Here is a 22,146-nt window from a genome sequence, read left to right on the forward strand (position 1 = left end):
TGATGTAATTCGACTAGGGCCCAATCCGGACTTCCAACTGTAGTTGTAATGATGTAATGTATACTTAACTGGTCACTCACCACTGAGGCTTTTCAGGGCCAATGTAAACAAACAATGATAAATAAATATTCAAATAAACATAACTAGGTTAAGAATCCCAACTGGCGGAGGCTGGCCCGTTGGCTTTTTACAAGCGTAGCCGAGAAGTTGAACTCGGGGCTACCGAGAACAACATCAACTAGCGGTGAGAATGGGATTTGAACCCGGGACCTACGGATTTCAAATCCGGGGCTCTAACCACTCGAATTAGGTAAATTTACTTTTTGCAGATGTCAGCCCCCAGGAAGAGATTAAAAGTTCGAAGCAACACACACTTAGTAGTGTACCATGAAATACCCTACTTGCCACGTGTATTTTATTGCTACACGCAAACCCGCCAAAAGCTCGTGTTTATACCGACAAAATACAAGTTACAAGTGGGAGAAAGTACAAGTGACTCGTACGATATTCCACAGTATGTCATACGAAAAAACCATGGCATAACTAGTATGTATTCATACGGCGATTAACTGAGTATCCTGCGAGATGGAGATTCTCTCTCTCTCGCAGGGTACTGTAACTGAGCCGGAGATTATTCTATTGAACTGAGCTATGCAACATCACTTAAATAAGTTTTAGCCAATATTTACTGATAATTCATTCATGAGCCTAATATTAATGGCCTGAGTCAAATATTAAGAAGGGAAGGAAATGAAGGCAAACGAGACAGGAAAAACAAAACGAAGCAAGTATGGCTAATATTTCTTTCATCTATAGTCATTCATCCATCCATCTATCCATCCATCCATTCGTTCGTTCGTTCGTTGATTCGTTCGCTTGATCGTCCGTTCCCTTCTTCAATCCTTGCTTCTTTCCTTAATTAACAACGAACAACACATTTTAAATATTTTAGCTAAATAAAATTCAAGGGAAGGGAAATATGACGCATTTTCAAGAAGGGTATCCATCATACGAATAGTCCTTTAAAAACGGATAACTTTTCATCATCTCTGTGACTCGCTTTATTTGCTCGTCACTCCACACTACTTTGTCCCTCGTGACGGAAGGAGTTCCATACATAAGTTTACTGCATTTTTCAAAGTAATCCTCCGAACACGTGACACCCAAATGGTCACACAATCTCTGTAGCGTTTCCTTGGGTCTCAGCACTGTTTCGTGTCCTGGAATATCAATAACAGCATTTCCATACCGTTCCCTGATGCGTTGATTTGAAGCAGCTAAGTTAAAGTAGTGAGTAATAAACCTGTCCATTATACGTGGGGCGTTGATCTGTAAGAGGCAAAAAAGAGGAGGTCATTCTTCCACTGCAGGTCAGTGGTAGCAGCAATGATAGGCATGCATTTTGTGCAAAAGTCTAATATTTATGTCCGGAGAACACGGCATTTTATCTCGATCTCCAGCCATTTTGTGACTGCTAGAGTTGCCAAAACGACTGAAACTCGATCCTGCACAAATATAGCTATAATTGTAAAACGTAATTCTAAGATGATCCATTTTTTGAAGAGAGTTTTCATTTAGAATTGTTTCGTGTCAAATCACTTTGCGGACTATTTTGGCAACCAATCAGACTTTGGGGGTTTAACTAATAGTTCTGCATGCGCTTCTTGCTTTAAGTACTCACAAGGTATACATACACGTGTAACTCGGCGTTAAGGGACCTTTGACAGTCTCTAAAACAAATTAAAGGAGCTCAATCATGGTATTTTTTGACATATTTTGACCACATACAAAATTGCCTTTGAATTGCCGGAAGCCTGAGAATAATAGTTTACTAAGACAGAAAATCACCAAAGAGATAATAATAAACCATAAAGGAACAAGAATGGTAAGGATGGAGAAGATTAATAAGGATTACAAACGACGAACTTGAAAAATGTTGGCTAAACTTTTAGCTCGTCTGAAAGGAATTTTTAATGACATCCTAAAGCGGAACTTGTGCCATGTGATCAACTGTTACAAAAGACACGTGAACCAATCACAGCATGCCTATTAAGTAGTTCATAAAACTCACTTTCACTCCTGCTTCTCTCACATCGTCACGCACACGTAGTCTGCGAAGCATCATGGTTGCTATGTTGTCAAAGGGGTTCCTGGTGATGTGTACGAATTTCATTGGTACTTCAACAACTTGATTGATTTCTTCTAAAATACTCATTCTGCTCGGGTCAACTAGAAGTTGAGACGTAACACCTCCTTTTTTGTCTCCGATAACCTGAGAAAAAGTCACAAAGAAATAGCTACTAAGTGAAATTGGAAGAATATAGATATTTTTAAAGCGTTGATACTCTTAATTGAATGTCCGACTTACAGAAAAATGTTGTAAATTTAACAAATTGATGTCAGTTTATCATGCGTCTGTCTTGTTATTGATCATGAATTTCGTCATAACATTGTCGAAGTAGCTGTGGGTCCGCAGACTACTTTGACAATGTTATGACGAAATTCAATGTCAATGACAGGACAGACGCATTAAAAACTGACGTCAATTTGTTTTTTTTACAATAAAAAAATTGTCAAATTGTCCGCGCATCGCATAAATTATAAATTCATGTGTCTGTACGCTTATTAATCAATCAATCAATCAATCAAACTTTATTTAGAGAGGGTTACACTTAATAGTTATACAACTAATAAAGCTGTGGCCTCGATAAAAATAAACCATAAATGTGAAAATTAGCCAATGGCCGTGCGAGAATTTCTGCAGTTATCGTAAAAATATGTCTTGTTACCACAATAAAACTAAGTATCTCTTAGTAGATAATAGTTAGTAGACTTCTAATTATATTATGTGTCCAATTAGTAAAGGGGGTTTTCCTCTCGGCTACCTAAATTTTGACACGTTAATAAAGTTATAATTTTTGTTGTCGTGTTGTGTTTATAAAATAAGAATTCTATATTTACATTAAGACGTGCGGAGAGACATTCAAGGGAAAAGCTATTGGAACAAAATTGATTGACATAATGTTTGTCTGTCTGAACCGGTGACTGCAGGATCGTCCGGGGGGAAATGTCATAGTTTAGCCTCGATGACGTTTTTCAGAGCTTAATGTAAAACATTTGTAAACTGCCATTATTGTCAACGACTACAAATTTGTCATTTGATGGCCTTTTCCCGTTGACATTCAGGTGGCTTTTCCCGTTGTCGATTACTTTTCTAGGTCAGCAGCTAAATATGTAACGACAAAAATTCCTGCCTATCGAGTGTCAAAGCGTTAAATTACCAACTTACCTTAATTCTCTTGTCATATTTTCCCTGCCATAAGCCCTGCACATTGTAGGTGTAGTCAAACTCTCCGCGCACCCAAGATTTTCCCGGAGGGGCTCGTATTCCAAGCCTCGCCTGGTTTATGGAACGCTGGTGTAGATGGTAAAATAAAGCATACTTTTGCAAATTTTGCTTTTTAAGTTCTGGTGACCTGTATTGTTTCCATCGTTGTAGCAAATTGTACTCATGTGTGATAACAATTTCTGGATGTGCATCCAATATGGCGCCCACTAAACTGTGACTACTACGAGGATATCCAATGAACATTACAAATGTCTCCACTCCATCGTACAATTTGAAAAGATTCTCTGGTGGATAAAGGAAAGGAGTTTCTTCTGAAAGAAACAAAAAGAAACAATGTTTGGATCAGTGAGCTGAGGTGAGCGAACTAACTGTATTTCTTACTGAATTTTAATTTTAATTTTAATTTTAATGCCATGCATTTCATAGAAAACTTTAAAGTTTTCTATGAAATGCATGGCACTAATTCAACATCTGAATTTTTTTCAATTTCAATCCATTGTCCTTTCTAAAATCTTACTCGCTCGCTAATGACACACAGATATGGGCGCAAAAGTGTAAAACTTAGAATTATAGAGACGTCTCAACAATCTCTCTTTAGCTATATCACCAGTTTAAAATTTAGGTTAGAGTTGCATTTTCACATCGAGCGTGCCAATGAAAATAAACGGTCTAAGACCCGGGCCGGCCCATTCAAACCGTTAAAACAAGTTTAGCCAAACCTGGTCGGGTAAACAGTGCTTTCTTAAGTTTTGATCGGACAGCGCACTCAGTGTGAACGAGAAATTTTCTTGCTTAACTAAAAATATACATGTTTGGCTTTTTGTTATAAAACATAGGGAGTAAATCCAACCACTCAAACAATGCAATGTTCCATAGGATTTTAAGGATAACTCTACTCTTTTTAGTCAAGAGAAAGTAAACTTGATTTACCCTTTTCTTTGGATTGAATGGTTTCCAATGGCCTTTCCATAACACGTCTTCTCGACACTGCAGTTTCTCTCTCGTTAACAAAATAACAAACCAAAAGAAAGCTTGCCAGAGACCCAAAGAGTAGCAGAAAACGTTTTCGTCTGACAAACATCATTCTGTTGGTGTAGAGTAAATGATCTGAAAAAAAATTAAGATGGGTCAAGTGGATCTATATTTACGCAGTTCTCACTTCAGTCTTGTGGTTAAAACGCCTGTGTGTACTGTAACTACCATTCAAATGAAACATTTTGTTTTACCTGCTGTTCTTGTTGTCAGAAACCCGTCTGATCCTGTACAAGGTGGTTCGATCATTTAACCCCGTAGATGAATCTTTCAAATGAAGGGTACTCACCATGTAGTACTGTTTATATATTGTGTTGTACAAGGTGGCGCTAAATTTTAAGTCTGTGGATCAATCCCTAGTGTGTGACCATCCAAATTAAAGCTACTGAGCAGTACTTTCATGTGGTACTGTTTATTATGTTGTACAAAGTGGTTCTAAATTTTAAGTCTGTGGATGAATCCCTAGTGTGTGACCATTCACATGAAAGCTATTGAGCAGTACTTTCATGTGGTACTGTTTATTATGCTGTACAAGGTGGTTCTAGCCTATAAGTCTGTGGAGGAATCCCTAGTGTGTGACCATTCACATGAAAGCTATTGAGCAGTACTTTCATGTGGTACTGTTTATTGTGCTGTGCAAGGTGGTTCTAGCCTATAAGTCTGTGGATGAATCCCTAGTGTGTGACCATTCATATGAAAGCTATTGAGCAGTACTTTCATGTGGTACTGTTTATTATGCTGTACAAGGTGGTTCTAACCTTTAAGTCTGTGGATGAATCCCTAATAATAATAATAGCTACTGAGCGGTACATCCATGTAGTACCGTTTTACACTGTAAAGGGTGGTTGCAAGTTTTTGCAGATTCTGGATGGACCGACGCATGAGACCATTAAAGTGAAAGTTATCGAGAAGCAGCTTGAAGTACTTCAATCTGTACTTTTATGTTGTGCCGGTTATTTACTTTTTTGTTTTTTTATTATATATTACGAACTTAAATTTTTCAGTTTCCATTTTTAGATCAAATTTGATACTCTAGGAGATCGAGCAATTTCAGTTTTGTCAGTGGACAAAATTGCCCTTTTTGCATTGTCTAAAAGCTTACGATATAAATGTAGTTGCCTGAAATAACACCAAAGACAATTTCCGTTGGAAACTCGAGAAAATAAATTTCAAATATCAGAGAAAATGTGCAAATTCACAGGTGAAATTCAATCGGAAGTTTCATTTCAGTAGTACCTTCAATCGTTTCATACGAACTTCAAAATATATTTTCGATATTTGGTGTTGTTAGAAATAATTTATTTTGAAACATGAGATCATCCAAGTGCGGTGACATTTTTGCCGATAGCCGCGGAAAGTTTAAAGAGAATGTCCGGTTTCAAGTGAAAGTCCAGTTCAATCTTTCAAATGGACGGCAGAAAGGCCAATCTCGGTCAATTCATATCAGTTACGAAACTGTTTTTCGACGATGCTGTTGACATTGTGTTGAGCGGCGAAATCATTAACACGCTCGCATTCGGTTCCAAAGCTATCGATTTTCAGGGAGCGAGATAAACATTCCTGCAAGACGTCTCACGTATCTCGAATGTTGACAACGTGTTGCCAACGCTCCTAACATAAGCCAATCATATTTTTGCTTTGTGAGAGCAAAGCATAATTCAAACTCTCTGGCTTAGGCGGTAGTTTTTCCTTTCGTGCGCGTCTTTCACGCGGCCATTTTTACGGTCTCGCTAGACGGACTAAGCGAAACAGGGACTACTCGTAATCTATCAAAGCTGGCGCTCCTGCAACAACCACAAGCATTACCAGAGGCTGCTTACGACTGTCATGAAAACCATGTTCTTTACTGTGTATACTCTATCAGAAAAAGCCACATCAGTTTAAATCTGCTAATACAGAGAGAGCGATGACTCTTTTTTTTAGAGTCTCGAGCTCTCTAATAAGTTTAATTGATTTAGAGCAGTTTTAGCTTTATTTTGCACTTCGTGGTTGAACCTGCGATGCACTGGTCAAAAAGGAAGTTTTCACTTGCTTCTCGCGATGTGAAGGGTCACGAATGATCCTTTAAAAAACATGTTTTCGCAGAATTTTCTTCGAATTGTATGGCTCGCAGTCTCGTTTTTGCAGCGGTGATGAGAGTCTCGCAGTCTCGACTTTTTCACAAAGCTGCCTAGGAGTCTCGATGTTTTGCAAGACAAAGAAAGTCTCGCAGCGCAGATTCGATTGTTTGTTTTTATTAAGGAGGTCTCAACGTCTCAGAGTCTGTAGTCTCGTGCGCGCATTTAAAACACTTTGACGTTCAGGTCTCGCATATTAAAAATTGAGGCAAGTCTCGGGCTCGCAAAGAGAAACGCTGGTCTCTCCTTCTCGCAAAGTCTATAGCGTTAAAATTTACCATGTGCAACACTAGTTTGTGATAAAATAAATGAAATGATCTGAAGACTATAGAATAGATGAACTTATACTGAATGAAGAAACGATTAATTGGCGGAACAGCGATGACTCGATTATTGGTTCGTTAAAGCGAGAAACATAACAAAAAGGTGAACAAAAAGTGAACGAGAAAAGCGAGTTCTGAAGAAATTCGCCAGGGCATCGAAGCGATTCCGTAGTAGGATATCACTTTATTAAGGGAGCCCCCCCAGGGAAAGGTGACCTTTTCTGTTCGCCTACACTATATTTTATCGTGATTTGTTACGTTTCAAGTGCGGCCGAACGTTAAAATTGAAGCAACGTTTTGGCTGGAGATTAACGTTTTGGCTAAGTTGAGTTAAGTTTGGCCAACAGGATCCTCGACTTGTCTTCGGGACAACGTACGGTTCGAGGATTGTGCGAGCCATACTAGCGTAAGAGGGTAACCGTTTTTGCCATTGTCCGTGATTGTCGTTTACGTTCTATTCAACGGTCAACTAAAGTAAAGTAAACACATCCGGTCAGAAACTTTTCTACCTAAACTAATTTTGCGTTTAATTTGTGCGATAAGATCTTAGTAATCGTCGTTATATACAGTATACTTCTAAATACCCCCCACTGCCGAATAAATAATGTACTTTACAGCAAATACTATTAAAAAGCTTTCATTGCTTTGGGGTATTGAATTGTTAGCATTCGTGTCTTACCTTCTCTTCCTTGCTTTCCAACTGTGAGTTGTGCTCCGGCTCAAAATACAACACTTCACTACTACTGTTCAAGCAACAGTGATATATGAAATATCACTTTACTGTCAGCATCATTATCTTCAGTGTTATTGTATATTTTGAATCTCATAAATTATGCAAGAGAATTATTTTCCAAAGACGGAAGGTGGCAAGAAATGAAAACAAAACAGAAAAAAAAAAAAGAAAAACTAATTGGCAATTTTTTTGGCAAAAAAAAGTATTACAAAATGATACAGAAATGTTTTCATCAGTTTGTGAGGGTCGCCTATAGACTATATAAGCGTTTTGTAGTTATAAGCCATTGAAACTGAAATTAAAGGTGCATATTTTTATTGACTTCACTGTTGCTACAGTAACGTTTTGCAGCAAGGAAAAAGCCATGAAATGCTCTTTAATGATTGGGCATTTGTTGGATACCATTAAAATAATTGCAGTATCAACTTACAGCATTCATCTGTAAAAGAAGAATTGTGAAAAAAATAAATGTTGAAACAACTTTCGTTGCTGTGTAGGATCCACGGAGGTTGAAGAGGAACGAGTGAAACTAAAACCATATATAACCGTATTCATCATTACTGTTTGATTACAAATGAGTATATTATCTATACTGGCACGTTTTGTACGATATTCATCATTAACTTTCCCTGTGACAAGGTTTACAAAATTGGATTACAAAATTGAAATATTCGCTGTCAAATATTAGCCAACCTCGGCTAACTAGCTTTAAAATGTTGAAAACCTTGAATAACGTTCCTATGAACAGGAAACAGGAAAAAAAAGGATGGTTATAAGAATAGGACAGTTGAAACAGAATGCAAACAACACACTTTAAATGAATAAGCTCGAGTCATCCGAGTGTTAAGTCAGTGCGCTGCCCTCGACGCATTTTTAAAGGAGCTCAGTCGCGGTATTTTGAGTTACTTTGGCCACGCACAAAATTACCTTTAAATTGAAGGAAACCTGAAAGTAGTAGTTTACTAAAATAGAAAAATGCCAAAGAGATAATAATAAGCCATAAAGGAACAAGGATGGTCAAGGATGGAGAAGATTGACACGGATTAAAAACGACGAACTTTAAAATTTGGGCTAATTTTTTTCAAGATAAGTGCGAACCGTGACGTAGTTCCTTCAAGAAGGGTATTTATCAAACGAATAATCTTTCAGAAAAGGATAGCTCTTTATCTTCTCTGTGACTTCCTTTATTTGCTCGTCGGTCCAAACTACTTTGTCCCTCGTGACTGAAGGAGTTCCGTACATGAGTTTACTGCATTTTTCAAAGTAATTCTCCGTACACGTGACACCCAAATGGTCACACAATCTTCGTAACGTTTCTCGGGGTCTTAGCACCGTTTCGTGTCCTGGAATATCAAGAACTGCATCTCCGTATCGTTCTCGGACGCGTTGATTTGCGGCAGCTAAGTCAAAATATAATGCTATGCTTCTCTGCAGGTGAAGTTTGTTGTTTACCTGTATAAGAGGATACGGATAATCACTAAATGATAGTTTTTAACCACTGACAGTAACTGCTACCCAACAATTCTGGGGTCCAATTCTGGAAATTTTGGCCAGAATGTAAAGGGTAAGACAATTTTGGCTCGACCGACCGGAAAATGTTCGAAATAAACGGAACGTTTAGTAAGGTAGTCAAAAATTTCAAACCGAAATATGCGAGTGGAAAATGTTCTTACCATTTGCCATTTTCACCGCCATCTTGGAATCATGATCAGGTCGACTCAGGGAGGAAAGGATAAAAACTTTGAACCCGAGTGTCAGTTTTTCCCAAACAGAATCAAAATCGAAGCCGTTACTTCATTGTCACACAACTCTTCTCGAAAACGCGCTGCGTGACAAACAGCGTTGCGTCACGACTCGATAATGATGGAAGTAAGTCTTGAGTGGCAAACTGTCTGTGTAGGACCGAGACGGGATTTCAACGCCGTAGCAAGAAATGACTGCAGCTGAGGCAATGTCCATGAAATAATTATGACTGAGGCAGAACCCAAGGTTAAATTCGCTTCTTAGGTTTTAGGGCAGTGAGCAATAGCTATAGCTAGCAATAACTAGGGCTCTGGCCTTTCTTTGTATGTAGCTAGCTTGCAATATTATCTGGCGTGGCAGTTCTCTGCTACAAAATGATCATTGACCAAGCACAACAGATCTATCACGTGCTTAATAAAACACTAACTCACTTTTGCTCCTTCTTCTCTCACATCGTTACGTTTATACATTGAGCGAAGCATCATGGTAGCGATGTTGTCGAAGGGGTTCCTTGTGACGTGTATGAATTTCATTGGCACTTGAACAACTTGATTGATTTCGTCCAAAATACTTATTTTACTTGGGTCCATTAAGATCTCTGACGTACGACCTCCTTTTTTGTCTCCGATAACCTTATAAGGAAAGCAAGTCGTTAAAACAGATTACGGCTAGATATATGGCTCGCGTTTAATACAAAGATTCACAACAGAAGTCCACCCTGATACAGGGCGAAAAATACGTAATGTTGGAAACCCTTATACTTTTCTTTTGAGGGTCCAGCAAAGGTTTTGACGGGATGCGGGATGAAAGGAAAAATAGAGGCAGAATGGAAGAAATTTTAGGGGTGCAGGAAAGTTTCATATTTAGAGCAAGATGCCGGATTCGGGATATTCGGATGCGGGATGCGGGATGTGAGATGAAAAAACAGAAAATCACAGGTTATGGAAGACACGCAGAGAACTTAGACTCTAACCAGGCGGGATCGATAAAAACCACTCTGAGTGAGGCGGGATGGTGGGATTGCCCCCAAGAATAGTGACGGGATGCGGGATTTTGGACCCTTTTTCTATTGTTGTCTTACTGATTTTAAATTAATTAAGTCATTAACCTACCTTAATTCTATTTTGATAACCTCCTTGCCATAAACCAGGTACATGGTACGTATAGGTATAAGTTCCACTCAGCTTAGTGTAATTTGCGCTAGCACGTATTCCAAACATTGCTTGTCTCTTAGAAAGCTGGTGAAGGGCAGAAAATAAATTATTTCTGCGGTGGAATTTAACTGGTGAGAACCTTTTCCATTTTCCCATCAGACCGTACTCGTGTGGAATGATAATTTCTGGATGTGCATCCAATATGGCGTCCACTAAGCTATGACTACTACGAGGATATCCGATGAACATTACAAATGTCTCCACTCCATCGTACACGTTTAAAACATTCTCTGTTGGAGGAAGGACATTTGATTCGTCTGAAAGAAACAGAAGCAATGTTTGTATCAGTGAATTGATGATGAATCTACCAAATGCATAATTGTTGATCATGGAATTTCTTTGATAAGTCCCCATAATTCAAAATTCAAAATAGACACCTCCACAAGTTATGTTGCGATGTAACTCTTAAAGAAACGCATCCTTTTTACATTCTTTCGATTCCGATAAAGTCTGCCATCGGAGAGCTCCACTGGTATTTTACTCCGGTTGCCCAGGAAACGGACTCCCCTACAAAAAGGACGGAGCTTAAAGTCCTACCTTTTAGCGTGCCTTTTAGAGGTTAAAAAAAAACCAACAATTTTGGTACATCTTACAGTGTTCAGCCTCAGCAAAACATAGGGAGTAAATCCAACCACTCAAACAATGCAATGTTCCGTAGGATTTTAAGGATAACTCTACTCTTTTTAGTCAAGAGAAAGTAAACTTGATTTACCCTTTTCTTTGGATTGAATGGTTTCCAATGGCCTTTCCATAACACGTCTTCTCGACACTGCAGTTTCTCTCTCGTTAACAAAATAACAAACCAAAAGAAAGCTCGCCAGAGACCCAAAGAGTAGCAGAAAACGTTTTCGCCTTAGAAACATCATTCTGTTGGTGTAGAGTAAATGATCTGAAAAAAAATTAAGATGGGTCAAGTGGATCTATATTTACGCAGTTCTCACTTCAGTCTTGTGGTTAAAACGCCTGTGTGTACTGTAACTACCATTCAAATGAAACATTTTGTTTTACCTGCTGTTCTTGTTGTCAGAAACCCGTCTGATCCTGTACAAGGTGGTTCGATCATTTAACCCCGTGGATGAATCTTTCAAATGAAGGGTACTCACCATGTAGTACTGTTTATATATTGTGCTGTACAAGGTGACGCTAAATTTTAAGTCTGTGGATCAATCCCTAGTGTGTGACCATCCAGATGAAAGCTACTGAGCAGTACTTTCATGTGGTACTGTTTATTATGTTGTACAAAGTGGTTCTAAATTTTAAGTCTGTGGATGAATCCCTAGTGTGTGACCATTCATATGAAAGCTATTGAGCAGTACTTTCATGTGATACTGTTTATTATGTTGTACAAAGTGGTTCTAGCCTATAAGTCTGTGGATGAATCCCTAGTGTGTGACCATTCATATGAAAGCTATTGAGCAGTACTTTCATGTGATACTGTTTATTATGCTGTACAAGGTGGTTCTAGCCTATAAGTCTGTGGATGAATCCCTAGTGTGTGACCATTCATATGAAAGCTATTGAGTAGTACTTTCATGTGATACTGTTTATTATGCTGTACAAGGTGGTTCTAGCCTATAAGTCTGTGGATGAATCCCTAGTGTGTGACCATTCATATGAAAGCTATTGAGCAGTACTTTCATGTGATACTGTTTATTATGTTGTACAAAGTGGTTCTAGCCTATAAGTCTGTGGATGAATCCCTAGTGTGTGACCATTCATATGAAAGCTATTGAGCAGTACTTTCATGTGATACTGTTTATTATGTTGTACAAAGTGGTTCTAAACTTTAAGTCTGTGGATGAATCCCTAGTGTGTGACCATTCATATGAAAGCTATTGAGTAGTACTTTCATGTGATACTGTTTATTATGCTGTACAAGGTGGTTCTAGCCTATAAGTCTGTGGATGAATCCCTAGTGTGTGACCATTCATATGAAAGCTATTGAGCAGTACTTTCATGTGATACTGTTTATTATGCTGTACAAGGTGGTTCTAGCCTATAAGTCTGTGGATGAATCCCTAGTGTGTGACCATTCATATGAAAGCTACTGAGCAGTACTTTCATGTGGTACTGTTTATTATGTTGTACAAAGTGGTTCTAGCCTATAAGTCTGTGGATGAATCCCTAGTGTGTGACCATTCATATGAAAGCTATTGAGCAGTACTTTCATGTGATACTGTTTATTATGTTGTACAAAGTGGTTCTAGCCTATAAGTCTGTGGATGAATCCCTAGTGTGTGACCATTCATATGAAAGCTATTGAGCAGTACTTTCATGTGATACTGTTTATTATGTTGTACAAAGTGGTTCTAAACTTTAAGTCTGTGGATGAATCCCTAGTGTGTGACCATTCATATGAAAGCTATTGAGTAGTACTTTCATGTGATACTGTTTATTATGCTGTACAAGGTGGTTCTAGCCTATAAGTCTGTGGATGAATCCCTAGTGTGTGACCATTCATATGAAAGCTATTGAGCAGTACTTTCATGTGATACTGTTTATTATGTTGTACAAAGTGGTTCTAGCCTATAAGTCTGTGGATGAATCCCTAGTGTGTGACCATTCATATGAAAGCTATTGAGCAGTACTTTCATGTGATACTGTTTATTATGTTGTACAAAGTGGTTCTAAACTTTAAGTCTGTGGATGAATCCCTAGTGTGTGACCATTCATATGAAAGCTATTGAGTAGTACTTTCATGTGATACTGTTTATTATGCTGTACAAGGTGGTTCTAGCCTATAAGTCTGTGGATGAATCCCTAGTGTGTGACCATTCATATGAAAGCTATTGAGCAGTACTTTCATGTGATACTGTTTATTATGCTGTACAAGGTGGTTCTAGCCTATAAGTCTGTGGATGAATCCCTAGTGTGTGACCATTCATATGAAAGCTACTGAGCAGTACTTTCATGTGGTACTGTTTATTATGTTGTACAAAGTGGTTCTAGCCTATAAGTCTGTGGATGAATCCCTAGTGTGTGACCATTCATATGAAAGCTATTGAGCAGTACTTTCATGTGATACTGTTTATTATGTTGTACAAAGTGGTTCTAGCCTATAAGTCTGTGGATGAATCCCTAGTGTGTGACCATTCATATGAAAGCTATTGAGCAGTACTTTCATGTGATACTGTTTATTATGTTGTACAAAGTGGTTCTAAACTTTAAGTCTGTGGATGAATCCCTAGTGTGTGACCATTCATATGAAAGCTATTGAGTAGTACTTTCATGTGATACTGTTTATTATGCTGTACAAGGTGGTTCTAGCCTATAAGTCTGTGGATGAATCCCTAGTGTGTGACCATTCATATGAAAGCTATTGAGCAGTACTTTCATGTGATACTGTTTATTATGCTGTACAAGGTGGTTCTAGCCTATAAGTCTGTGGATGAATCCCTAGTGTGTGACCATTCATATGAAAGCTATTGAGCAGTACTTTCATGTGATACTGTTTATTATGTTGTACAAAGTGGTTCTAGCCTATAAGTCTGTGGATGAATCCCTAGTGTGTGACCATTCATATGAAAGCTATTGAGGAGTACTTTCATATGATACTGTTTATTATGCTGTACAAGGTGGTTCTAGCCTATAAGTCTGTGGATGAATCCCTAGTGTGTGACCATTCATATGAAAGCTATTGAGTAGTACTTTCATGTGATACTGTTTATTATGCTGTACAAGGTGGTTCTAGCCTATAAGTCTGTGGATGAATCCCTAGTGTGTGACCATTCATATGAAAGCTATTGAGCAGTACTTTCATGTGATACTGTTTATTATGTTGTACAAAGTGGTTCTAAACTTTAAGTCTGTGGATGAATCCCTAGTGTGTGACCATTCATATGAAAGCTATTGAGCAGTACTTTCATGTGATACTGTTTATTATGCTGTACAAGGTGGTTCTAGCCTATAAGTCTGTGGATGAATCCCTAGTGTGTGACCATTCATATGAAAGCTATTGAGCAGTACTTTCCTGATGTGGTACTGTTTATTATGCTGTACAAGGTGGTTCTAATCTTTAAGTCTGTGGATGAATCCCTAATAATAATAATAGCTACTGAGCGGTACAGCCGTGATGTAGTATCGTTTTACACTGTAAAGGGTGGTTGCAAGTTTTTGCAGATTCTGGATGGACCGACGCATGAGACCATTAAAGTGAAAGTTATCGAGAAGCAGCTTGAAGTACTTCAATCTGTACTATTATGTTGTGCCGGTTATTTACTTTTTTGTTTTTTTATTATATATTACGAACTTAAATATTTCAGTTTCCATTTTTAGACGAAATTTGATACTCTAGGAGAGCAATTTCAGTTTTGTCAGTGGACAAAATTGCCCTTTTTGCATTGTCTAAAAGCTTACGATATAAATGTAGTTGCCTGAAATAACACCAAAGACAATTTCCGTTGGAAACTCGAGAAAATAAATTTCAAATATCAGAGAAAATGTGCAAATTCACAGGTGAAATTCAATCGGAAGTTTCATTTCAGTAGTACCTTCAATCGTTTCATACGAACTTCAAAATATATTTTCGATATTTGGTGTTGTTAGAAATAATTTATTTTGAAACATGAGATCATCCAAGTGCGGTGACATTTTTGCCGATAGCCGCGAAAAGTTTAAAGAGAATGTCCGGTTTCAAGTGAAAGTCCGGTTCAATCTTTCAAATGGACGGCAGAAAGGCCAATCTCGGTCAATTCATATCAGTTACGAAACTGTTTTTCGACGATGCTGTTGACATTGTGTTGAGCGGCGAAATCATTAACACGCTCGCATTCGGGTTCGAGGCGAAAAGCTTTGCCAAACAAAGCACTTGATAAATTTAACTCTTTCCAGAGCCTGTTGGCAGAATCGCAAGAACATCACGGCCTGTGAGACGCAATTCGAACGCTTTGATTTGCTCCGGTTCCAAAGCTATCGATTTTCAGAGAGCGAGATAAACATTCCTGCAAGACGTCTCACGTATCTCGAACGTTGACAACGTGTTGTCAACGCTCCTAACATAAGCCAATCATATTTTTGCTCTGTGAGAGCAAAGTATGATTCAAATTCTCTGGCTTAGGCGGTAGTTTTTCCTTTCGTGCGCGTCTTTCACGCGGCCATTTTTACGGTCTCGCTAGACGGACTAAGCGAAACAGGGACTACTCGTAATCTATCAAAGCTGGCGCTCCTGCAACAACCACAAGCATTACCAGAGGCTGCTTACGACTGTCATGAAAACCATGTTCTTTACTGTGTATACTCTATCAGAAAAAGCCACATCAGTTTAAATCTGCTAATACAGAGAGAGCGATGACTCTTTTTTTTAGAGTCTCGAGCTCTCTAATAAGTTTAATTGATTTAGAGCAGTTTTAGCTTTATTTTGCACTTCGTGGTTGAACCTGCGATGCACTGGTCAAAAAGGAAGTTTTCACTTGCTTCTCGCGATGTGAAGGGTCACGAATGATCCTTTAAAAAACATGTTTTCGCAGAATTTTCTTCGAATTGTATGGCTCGCAGTCTCGTTTTTGCAGCGGTGATGAGAGTCTCGCAGTCTCGACTTTTTCACAAAGCTGCCTAGGAGTCTCGATGTTTTGCAAGACAAAGAAAGTCTCGCAGCGCAGATTCGATTGTTTGTTTTTATTAAGGAGGTCTCAACGTCTCAGAGTCTGTAGTCTCGTGCGCGCATTTAAAACACTTTGACGTTCAGGTCTCGCATATTAAAAATTGAGGCAAGTCTCGGGCTCGCAAAGAGAAACGCTGGTCTCTCCTTCTCGCAAAGTCTATAGCGTTAAAATTTACCACGTGCAACACTAGTTTGTGATAAAATAAATGAAATGATCTGAAGACTATAGAATAGATGAACTTATACTGAATGAGGAAACGATTAATTGGCGGAACAGCGATGACTCGATTATTGGTTCGTTAAAGCGAGAAACGTAACAAAAAGGTGAACAAAAAGTGAACGAGAAAAGCGAGTTCTGAAGAAATTCGCCAGGGCATCGAAGCGATTCCGTAGTAGGATATCACTTTATTAAGGGAGCCCCCCAGGGAAAGTTGACCTTTTCTGTTCGCCTACACTATATTTTATCGTGATTTGTTACGTTTCAAGTGCGACCGAACGTTAAAATTGAAGCAACGTTTTGGCTGGAGATTAACGTTTTGGCTAAGTTGAGTTAAGTTTGGCCAACAGGATCCTCGACTTGTCTTCGGGACAACGTACGGTTCGAGGATTGTGCGAGCCATACTAGCGTAATAGGGTAACCGTTTTTGCCATTGTCTGTGATTGTCGTGTACTTTCTATTCAACGGTCAACTAAAGTAAATTAAACACATCCGGTCAGAAACTTTTCCACTGAAACTAATTTTGCGTTTAATTTGTGCGATAAGACCTTAGTAATCATCGTTATACAGTATACTTCTAAATACCCCCCACTGCCGAATAAATAATGTACTTTACAGCAAATACTATTAAAAAGCTTTCATTGCTTTGGGGTATTGAATTGTTAGCATTCGTGTCTTACCTTCTCTTCCTTGCTTTCCAACTGTGAGTTGTGCTCCGGCTCAAAATACAACACTTCACTACTATTGTTCAAGCAACAGTGATATATGAAATATCACTGTACTGTCAACATCATTATCTACAGTGCTATGATATATTTTGAATCTCATAAATTATGCATGCAAGAGAATTATTTTCCAAAGACGGAAGGTGGCAAGAAATGAAAACAAAACAGAAAAAAAAAAAAAAAATAGATAAATGGCAATTTTTTTGGAAAAAAAAAAGTATTACAAAATGATACAGAAATGTTTTCATCAGTTTGTGAGGGTCGCCTATAGACTATATAAGCGTTTTGTAGTTATAAGCCATTGAAACTGAAATTAAAGGTGCATATTTTTATTGACTTCACTGTTGCTACAGTAACATTTTGCAGTAAGGAAAAAGCCATAAAATGCTCTTTAATGATTGGGCATTTGTTTGATAGCATTAAAATAATTGTAGTATCAACTTACAGCATTCATCTGTAAAAGAAGAATTGTGAAAAAAATAAATGCTGAAACAACTTTCGTTGCTGTGTAGGATCCACGGAGGTTGAAGAGGAACGAGTGAAACTAAAACCATATATAACCGTATTCATCATTACTGTTTGATTACAAATGAGTATATTATCTATACTGGCACGTTTTGTACGATATTCATCATTAACTTTCCCTGTGACAAGTGTTACAAAATTGGATTACAAAATTGGATTACAAAATTGAAATATTCGCTGTCAAATATTAGCCAACCTCAGCTAACTAGCTTTAAAATGTTGAAAACCTTGAATAACGTTCCTATGAACAGGAAACACGAAAAAAAGGATGGTTATAAGAATAGGACAGTTGAAACAGAGTGCAAACAACACACTTTAAATGAATAAGCTCGAGTCATCCGAGTGTTAAGTCAGTGCGCTGCCCTCGACGCAGTTTTAAAGGAGCTCAGTCGCGGTATTTTGGGTTACTTTGGCCACGCACAAAATTACCTTTAAATTGAAGGAAACCTGAAAGTAGTAGCTTACTAAAATAGAAAAATGCCAAAGAGATAATAATAAGCCATAAAGGAACAAGGATGGTCAAGGATGGAGAAGATTGACACGGATTAAAAACGACGAACTTTAAAAATTTGGGCTAATTTTTTTCAAGATATGTGCGAACCGTGACGTAGTTCCTTCAAGAAGGGTATTTATCAAACGAATAGTCTTTCAGAAAAGGATAGCTCTTTATCTTCTCTGTGACTTCCTTTATTTGCTCGTCGGTCCAAACTACTTTGTCCCTCGTGACTGAAGGAGTTCCGTACATGAGTTTACTGCATTTTTCAAAGTAATCCTCTGTACACGTGACACCCAAATGGTCACACAATCTTCGTAACGTTTCTCGGGGTCTTAGCACCGTTTCGTGTCCTGGAATATCAAGAACTGCATCTCCGTATCGTTCTCGGACGCGTTGATTTGCGGCAGCTAAGTCAAAATATGATGCAATGCTTCTCTGCAGGTGACGTTTGTTGTTTACCTGTATACGAGGATACGGATAATCACTAAATGATAGTTTTTCACCACTGACAGTAACTGCTACCCAACAATTCTGGGGTCCAATTCTGGAAATTTTGGCCAGAATGTAAAGGGTAAGACAATTTTGGCTCGACCGACCGGAAAATGTTCAAAATAAACGGAACGTTTAGTAAGGTAGTCAAAAATTTCAAACCGAAATATGCGAGTGGAAAATGTTCTTACCATTTGCCATTTTTCACCGCCATCTTGGAATCATGATCAGGTCGACTCAGGGAGGAAAGGATAAACTTTGAACCCGAGAGTCAGTTTTTCCCAAACAGAATCAAAATCGAAGCCGTTACTTCATTGTCTTCTCGAAAACGCGCTGCGTGACAAACAGCGTTGCGTCACGACCCGATAATAGGGAGTTTACAAAACCACGACGGCAACGGCAACGGCAACGTCACTGAACAAAAGAATTAATGAGCAGTACAATGGCTGTGTACGTGCGTTATAATTCTTGGTACATTTCTTTGCCTTCCTTTGCAAGACAACAACGCGAAATGACCAAATTTTGCGTTGCCTGGAGAACGTGAGCCACGACGGCTAATTTTTAAAATTTTATTTCAAATTTATCGCTGTGTTCCGGATTTAGTTTTGCGATAGTTTTGACAGTGATAAACAAAGTAAATGACTTTAGAGTGTCGCGAGATTCGCAGGTAAAACATAAATCCATTTTTAATCGACGTTGTCCTCGGCGTCGCCGTCGTGGTTTCGCAAACTCCCTAATGATGGAAGCAAGTCTTGAGTGGCAAACTGTCTGCATAGGACCGAGACGGGATTTCAAAGCCGTAGCAAGAAATGACTGCAGCTGAGGCAATTTCCATGAAATAATTATGACTGAGGCAGAACCCAAGGTTAAATTCGCTTCTTTGGTTTTAGGGCAGTAAGCAATAGCTATAGCTAGCAATAACTAGGGCTCTGGCCTTTCTTTGTATGTAGCTAGCTTGCAATATTATCTGGCGTGGCAGTTCTCTGCTACAAAATGATCATTGACCAAGCACAACAGATCTATCACGTGCTTAATAAAACACTAACTCACTTTTGCTCCTTCTTCTCTCACATCGTTACGTTTATACATTGAGCGAAGCATCATGGTTGCGATGTTGTCGAAGGGGTTCCTTGTGACGTGTATGAATTTCATTGGCACTTGAACAACTTGATTGATTTCGTCCAAAATACTTATTTTACTTGGGTCCATTAAGATCTCTGACGTACGACCTCCTTTTTTGTCTCCGATAACCTTATAAGGAAAGCAAGTCGTTAAAACAGATTACGGCTAGATATATGGCTCGCGTTTAACACAAAGATTCACAACAGAAGTCCATCCTGATACAGGGCGAAAAATACGTAATGTTGGAAACCCTTATACTTTTCTTTTGAGGGTCCAACAAAGGTTTTGACGGGATGCGGGATGAAAGGAAAAATAGAGGCGGAAGAAATTTTAGGGGTGCAGGAAAGTTTCATATTTAGAGCAAGATGCCGGATTCGGGATATTCTGATGCGGGATGCGGGATGTGAGATGAAAAAACAGAAAATCACAGGTTATGGAAGACACGCAGAGAACTTAGACTCTAACCAGGCGGGATCGATAAAAACCACTCTGAGTGAGGCGGGATGGCGGGATTGCCCCCAAGAATAGTGACGGGATGCGGGATTTTGGACCCTTTTTCTATTGTTGTCTTACTGATTTTAAATTAATTAAGTCATTAACCTACCTTAATTCTATTTTGATAACCTCCTTGCCATAAACCAGGTACATGGTACGTATAGGTATAATTTCCACTCAGCTTAGTGTTATTTGCGCTAGCACGTATTCCAAACATTGCTTGTCTCTTAGAAAGCTGGTGAAGGGCAGAAAATAAATTATTTCTGCGGTGGAATTTAACTGGTGAGAACCTTTTCCATTTTCCCATCAGACCGTACTCGTGTGGAATGATAATTTCTGGATGTGCATCCAATATGGCGCCCACTAAGCTATGACTACTACGAGGATATCCGATGAACATTACAAATGTCTCCACTCCATCGTACACGTTTAAAACATTCTCTGTTGGAGGAAGGACATTTGATTCGTCTGAAAGAAACAGAAGCAATGTTTGTATCAGTGAATTGATGATGAATCTACCAAATGCATAATTGTTGATCATGGAATTTCTTTGATAAGTCCCCATAATTCAAAATTCAAAATAGACACCTCCACAAGTTATGTTGCGATGTAACTCTGAAAGACACGCATCCTTTTTACATTCTTTCGATTCCGATAAAGTCTGCCATCGGAGAGCTGCGCTGGTATTTTACTCCGGTTGCCCAGGAAACGGACTCCCCTATAAAAAGGACGGAGCTTAACGTCCTACGTTTTAGCGTACCTTTTAGAGGTTAAAAAAAAACCAACAATTTTGGTACATCTTACAGTGTTAAGCCTCAAAACGTTCACAGCATCGGAAGCTTTTGCGGTATCTTTTAGGGTATTGAGCCGAAAAAAAGACAGGAGATATTTCACAATCAACTGATTTTTAATTTTGTCTCATTTACACCGGTACCTCCTAGAGGTGAAAAAATTCAAGCCACTCCCTCAAAACAGGAGTTTGGTACCTCTTAGGGGTTCTTCCCAAAATTCCCAACTAGCAGGCCTGTCCTTTTTCTCAGCGGCTGGTGCATCAAATGCTTTCCTTCCACTCTACACTGGAGAAATTTAAAAAACGCAACACCAACAGTCACACGTTTTTCGAAAGTTGTCTTCAGTATTAGACGACAAGCACCAAAATAAATACAAAGATATTAAATTAAAGGAATTAAAGACATATACTATATCCATTCCAATTCCTCATTTTGGCCTAAACTCCTTAATATTTATACTTTCCTTCGGTGAAATTTTTTCATACTTTGCCACATCATGGAAATGATATTGCCTGACATTTTGAATTGGTAAAAAGTCAAGGTTGTTCAGACGGTTTTTCAATATTCTGTAATTTGTCATTCTTCTAAATATATTAGATTAGCTCTGACAGATTTTAATAAAAATAGGGTATTTTATAGGAATTGTATGTGGTTACAACTGAGCCAAATTTTAAAAAATTCACCGAAGGAAACGCGAGAAAATTCACTGCCAGTTTTGCTTTTTGTGCTCGTTTTGACGTCATAAAAATCGAAAAACACTGACGTTTTCCTCTGAGCGCCCGCAGATTACAGTGATTACTTGAGCTTTAGTCCTATGCGCGCGTGCAATCGTAAAACTGTAGGGAGCCATCTTAAGCGAGACTTCTCTGGTCTTTTGATCTCTATAAATGTAGTTGCCTGAAACAACACCAAAGAAATTTCCGTTGGAAACTCGAGAAAATAAATTTCAAACATCAGAGAAAATGTGCAAATTCACAGGTGAAATTCAATCGTAAGTTTCATTTCAGTAGTACCTTCTCTTCTTAGGTTTTTACGGTGTTTTTGATGACTATTAACAACAAAACCGAAGAAAAGAATGGCTGAGACAAGCGCCTCTGTTTGCCTGTTACCAACTACGGCCCTGGAAACAATTCCGGCTGCCTTGTCAGTCTTCATCAGTGAAGAGAAAATACGTCC

At 38.6% G+C, this 22,146-nt stretch overlaps 3 protein-coding genes across 3 annotated transcripts; all 3 read right to left on the minus strand.

Annotated features, from left to right (window-relative positions):
* Positions 1-791: 791 nt before the first annotated feature.
* Positions 792-5,161, minus strand: LOC110058547 (uncharacterized). The gene is made up of 4 exons (XM_089276287.1): positions 4,280-5,161; positions 3,290-3,660; positions 2,072-2,272; positions 792-1,329 (listed from the first exon to the last, which is right to left on the minus strand). Exons 1-4 carry the CDS (start codon positions 4,431-4,433, stop codon positions 991-993), a joined length of 1,065 nt encoding a protein of 354 aa, XP_089132413.1. The 5' UTR covers positions 4,434-5,161; the 3' UTR covers positions 792-990.
* A 2,161-nt stretch (positions 5,162-7,322) lies between these two features.
* On the minus strand, positions 7,323-11,541 carry LOC149101289 (uncharacterized). The gene is made up of 4 exons (XM_089276465.1): positions 11,224-11,541; positions 10,410-10,768; positions 9,729-9,929; positions 7,323-9,006 (listed from the first exon to the last, which is right to left on the minus strand). Exons 1-4 carry the CDS (start codon positions 11,375-11,377, stop codon positions 8,668-8,670), a joined length of 1,053 nt encoding a protein of 350 aa, XP_089132591.1. The 5' UTR covers positions 11,378-11,541; the 3' UTR covers positions 7,323-8,667.
* Positions 11,542-17,362: 5,821 nt separating this feature from the next.
* Positions 17,363-20,911, minus strand: LOC149101290 (uncharacterized). The gene is made up of 3 exons (XM_089276233.1): positions 20,289-20,911; positions 19,613-19,813; positions 17,363-18,532 (listed from the first exon to the last, which is right to left on the minus strand). The coding sequence occupies exons 1-3, from the start codon at positions 20,742-20,744 to the stop codon at positions 18,194-18,196; spliced, it is 996 nt and encodes a 331-aa protein (XP_089132359.1). The 5' UTR covers positions 20,745-20,911; the 3' UTR covers positions 17,363-18,193.
* Positions 20,912-22,146: the final 1,235 nt, after the last annotated feature.

The sequence above is a fragment of the Orbicella faveolata genome, unplaced genomic scaffold, assembly GCF_042242905.1.
Source record: "Orbicella faveolata isolate gen_17 unplaced genomic scaffold, um_ofav_v1 contig_4, whole genome shotgun sequence".
Taxonomy (NCBI): domain Eukaryota; kingdom Metazoa; phylum Cnidaria; class Anthozoa; order Scleractinia; family Merulinidae; genus Orbicella; species Orbicella faveolata.

Coding starts and splice junctions, on each gene's coding strand:
- LOC149101289 (XM_089276465.1), bottom strand. CDS start 11,377: ATGATGTTTCTAAGGCGAAAACGTTTTCTGCTACTCTTTGGGTCTCTG. Junction 9,930..10,409: donor GTTATCAAAATAGAATTAAG/GTAGGTTAATGA, acceptor TTTCCTTATAAG/GTTATCGGAGACAAAAAAGG. Junction 9,007..9,728: donor TGAGAGAAGAAGGAGCAAAA/GTGAGTTAGTGT, acceptor CCTCTTATACAG/GTAAACAACAAACTTCACCT.
- LOC110058547 (XM_089276287.1), bottom strand. CDS start 4,433: ATGATGTTTGTCAGACGAAAACGTTTTCTGCTACTCTTTGGGTCTCTG. Junction 2,273..3,289: donor AATATGACAAGAGAATTAAG/GTAAGTTGGTAA, acceptor ACTTTTTCTCAG/GTTATCGGAGACAAAAAAGG. Junction 1,330..2,071: donor TGAGAGAAGCAGGAGTGAAA/GTGAGTTTTATG, acceptor TGCCTCTTACAG/ATCAACGCCCCACGTATAAT.
- LOC149101290 (XM_089276233.1), bottom strand. CDS start 20,744: ATGGGGACTTATCAAAGAAATTCCATGATCAACAATTATGCATTTGGT. Junction 19,814..20,288: donor GTTATCAAAATAGAATTAAG/GTAGGTTAATGA, acceptor TTTCCTTATAAG/GTTATCGGAGACAAAAAAGG. Junction 18,533..19,612: donor TGAGAGAAGAAGGAGCAAAA/GTGAGTTAGTGT, acceptor CCTCGTATACAG/GTAAACAACAAACGTCACCT.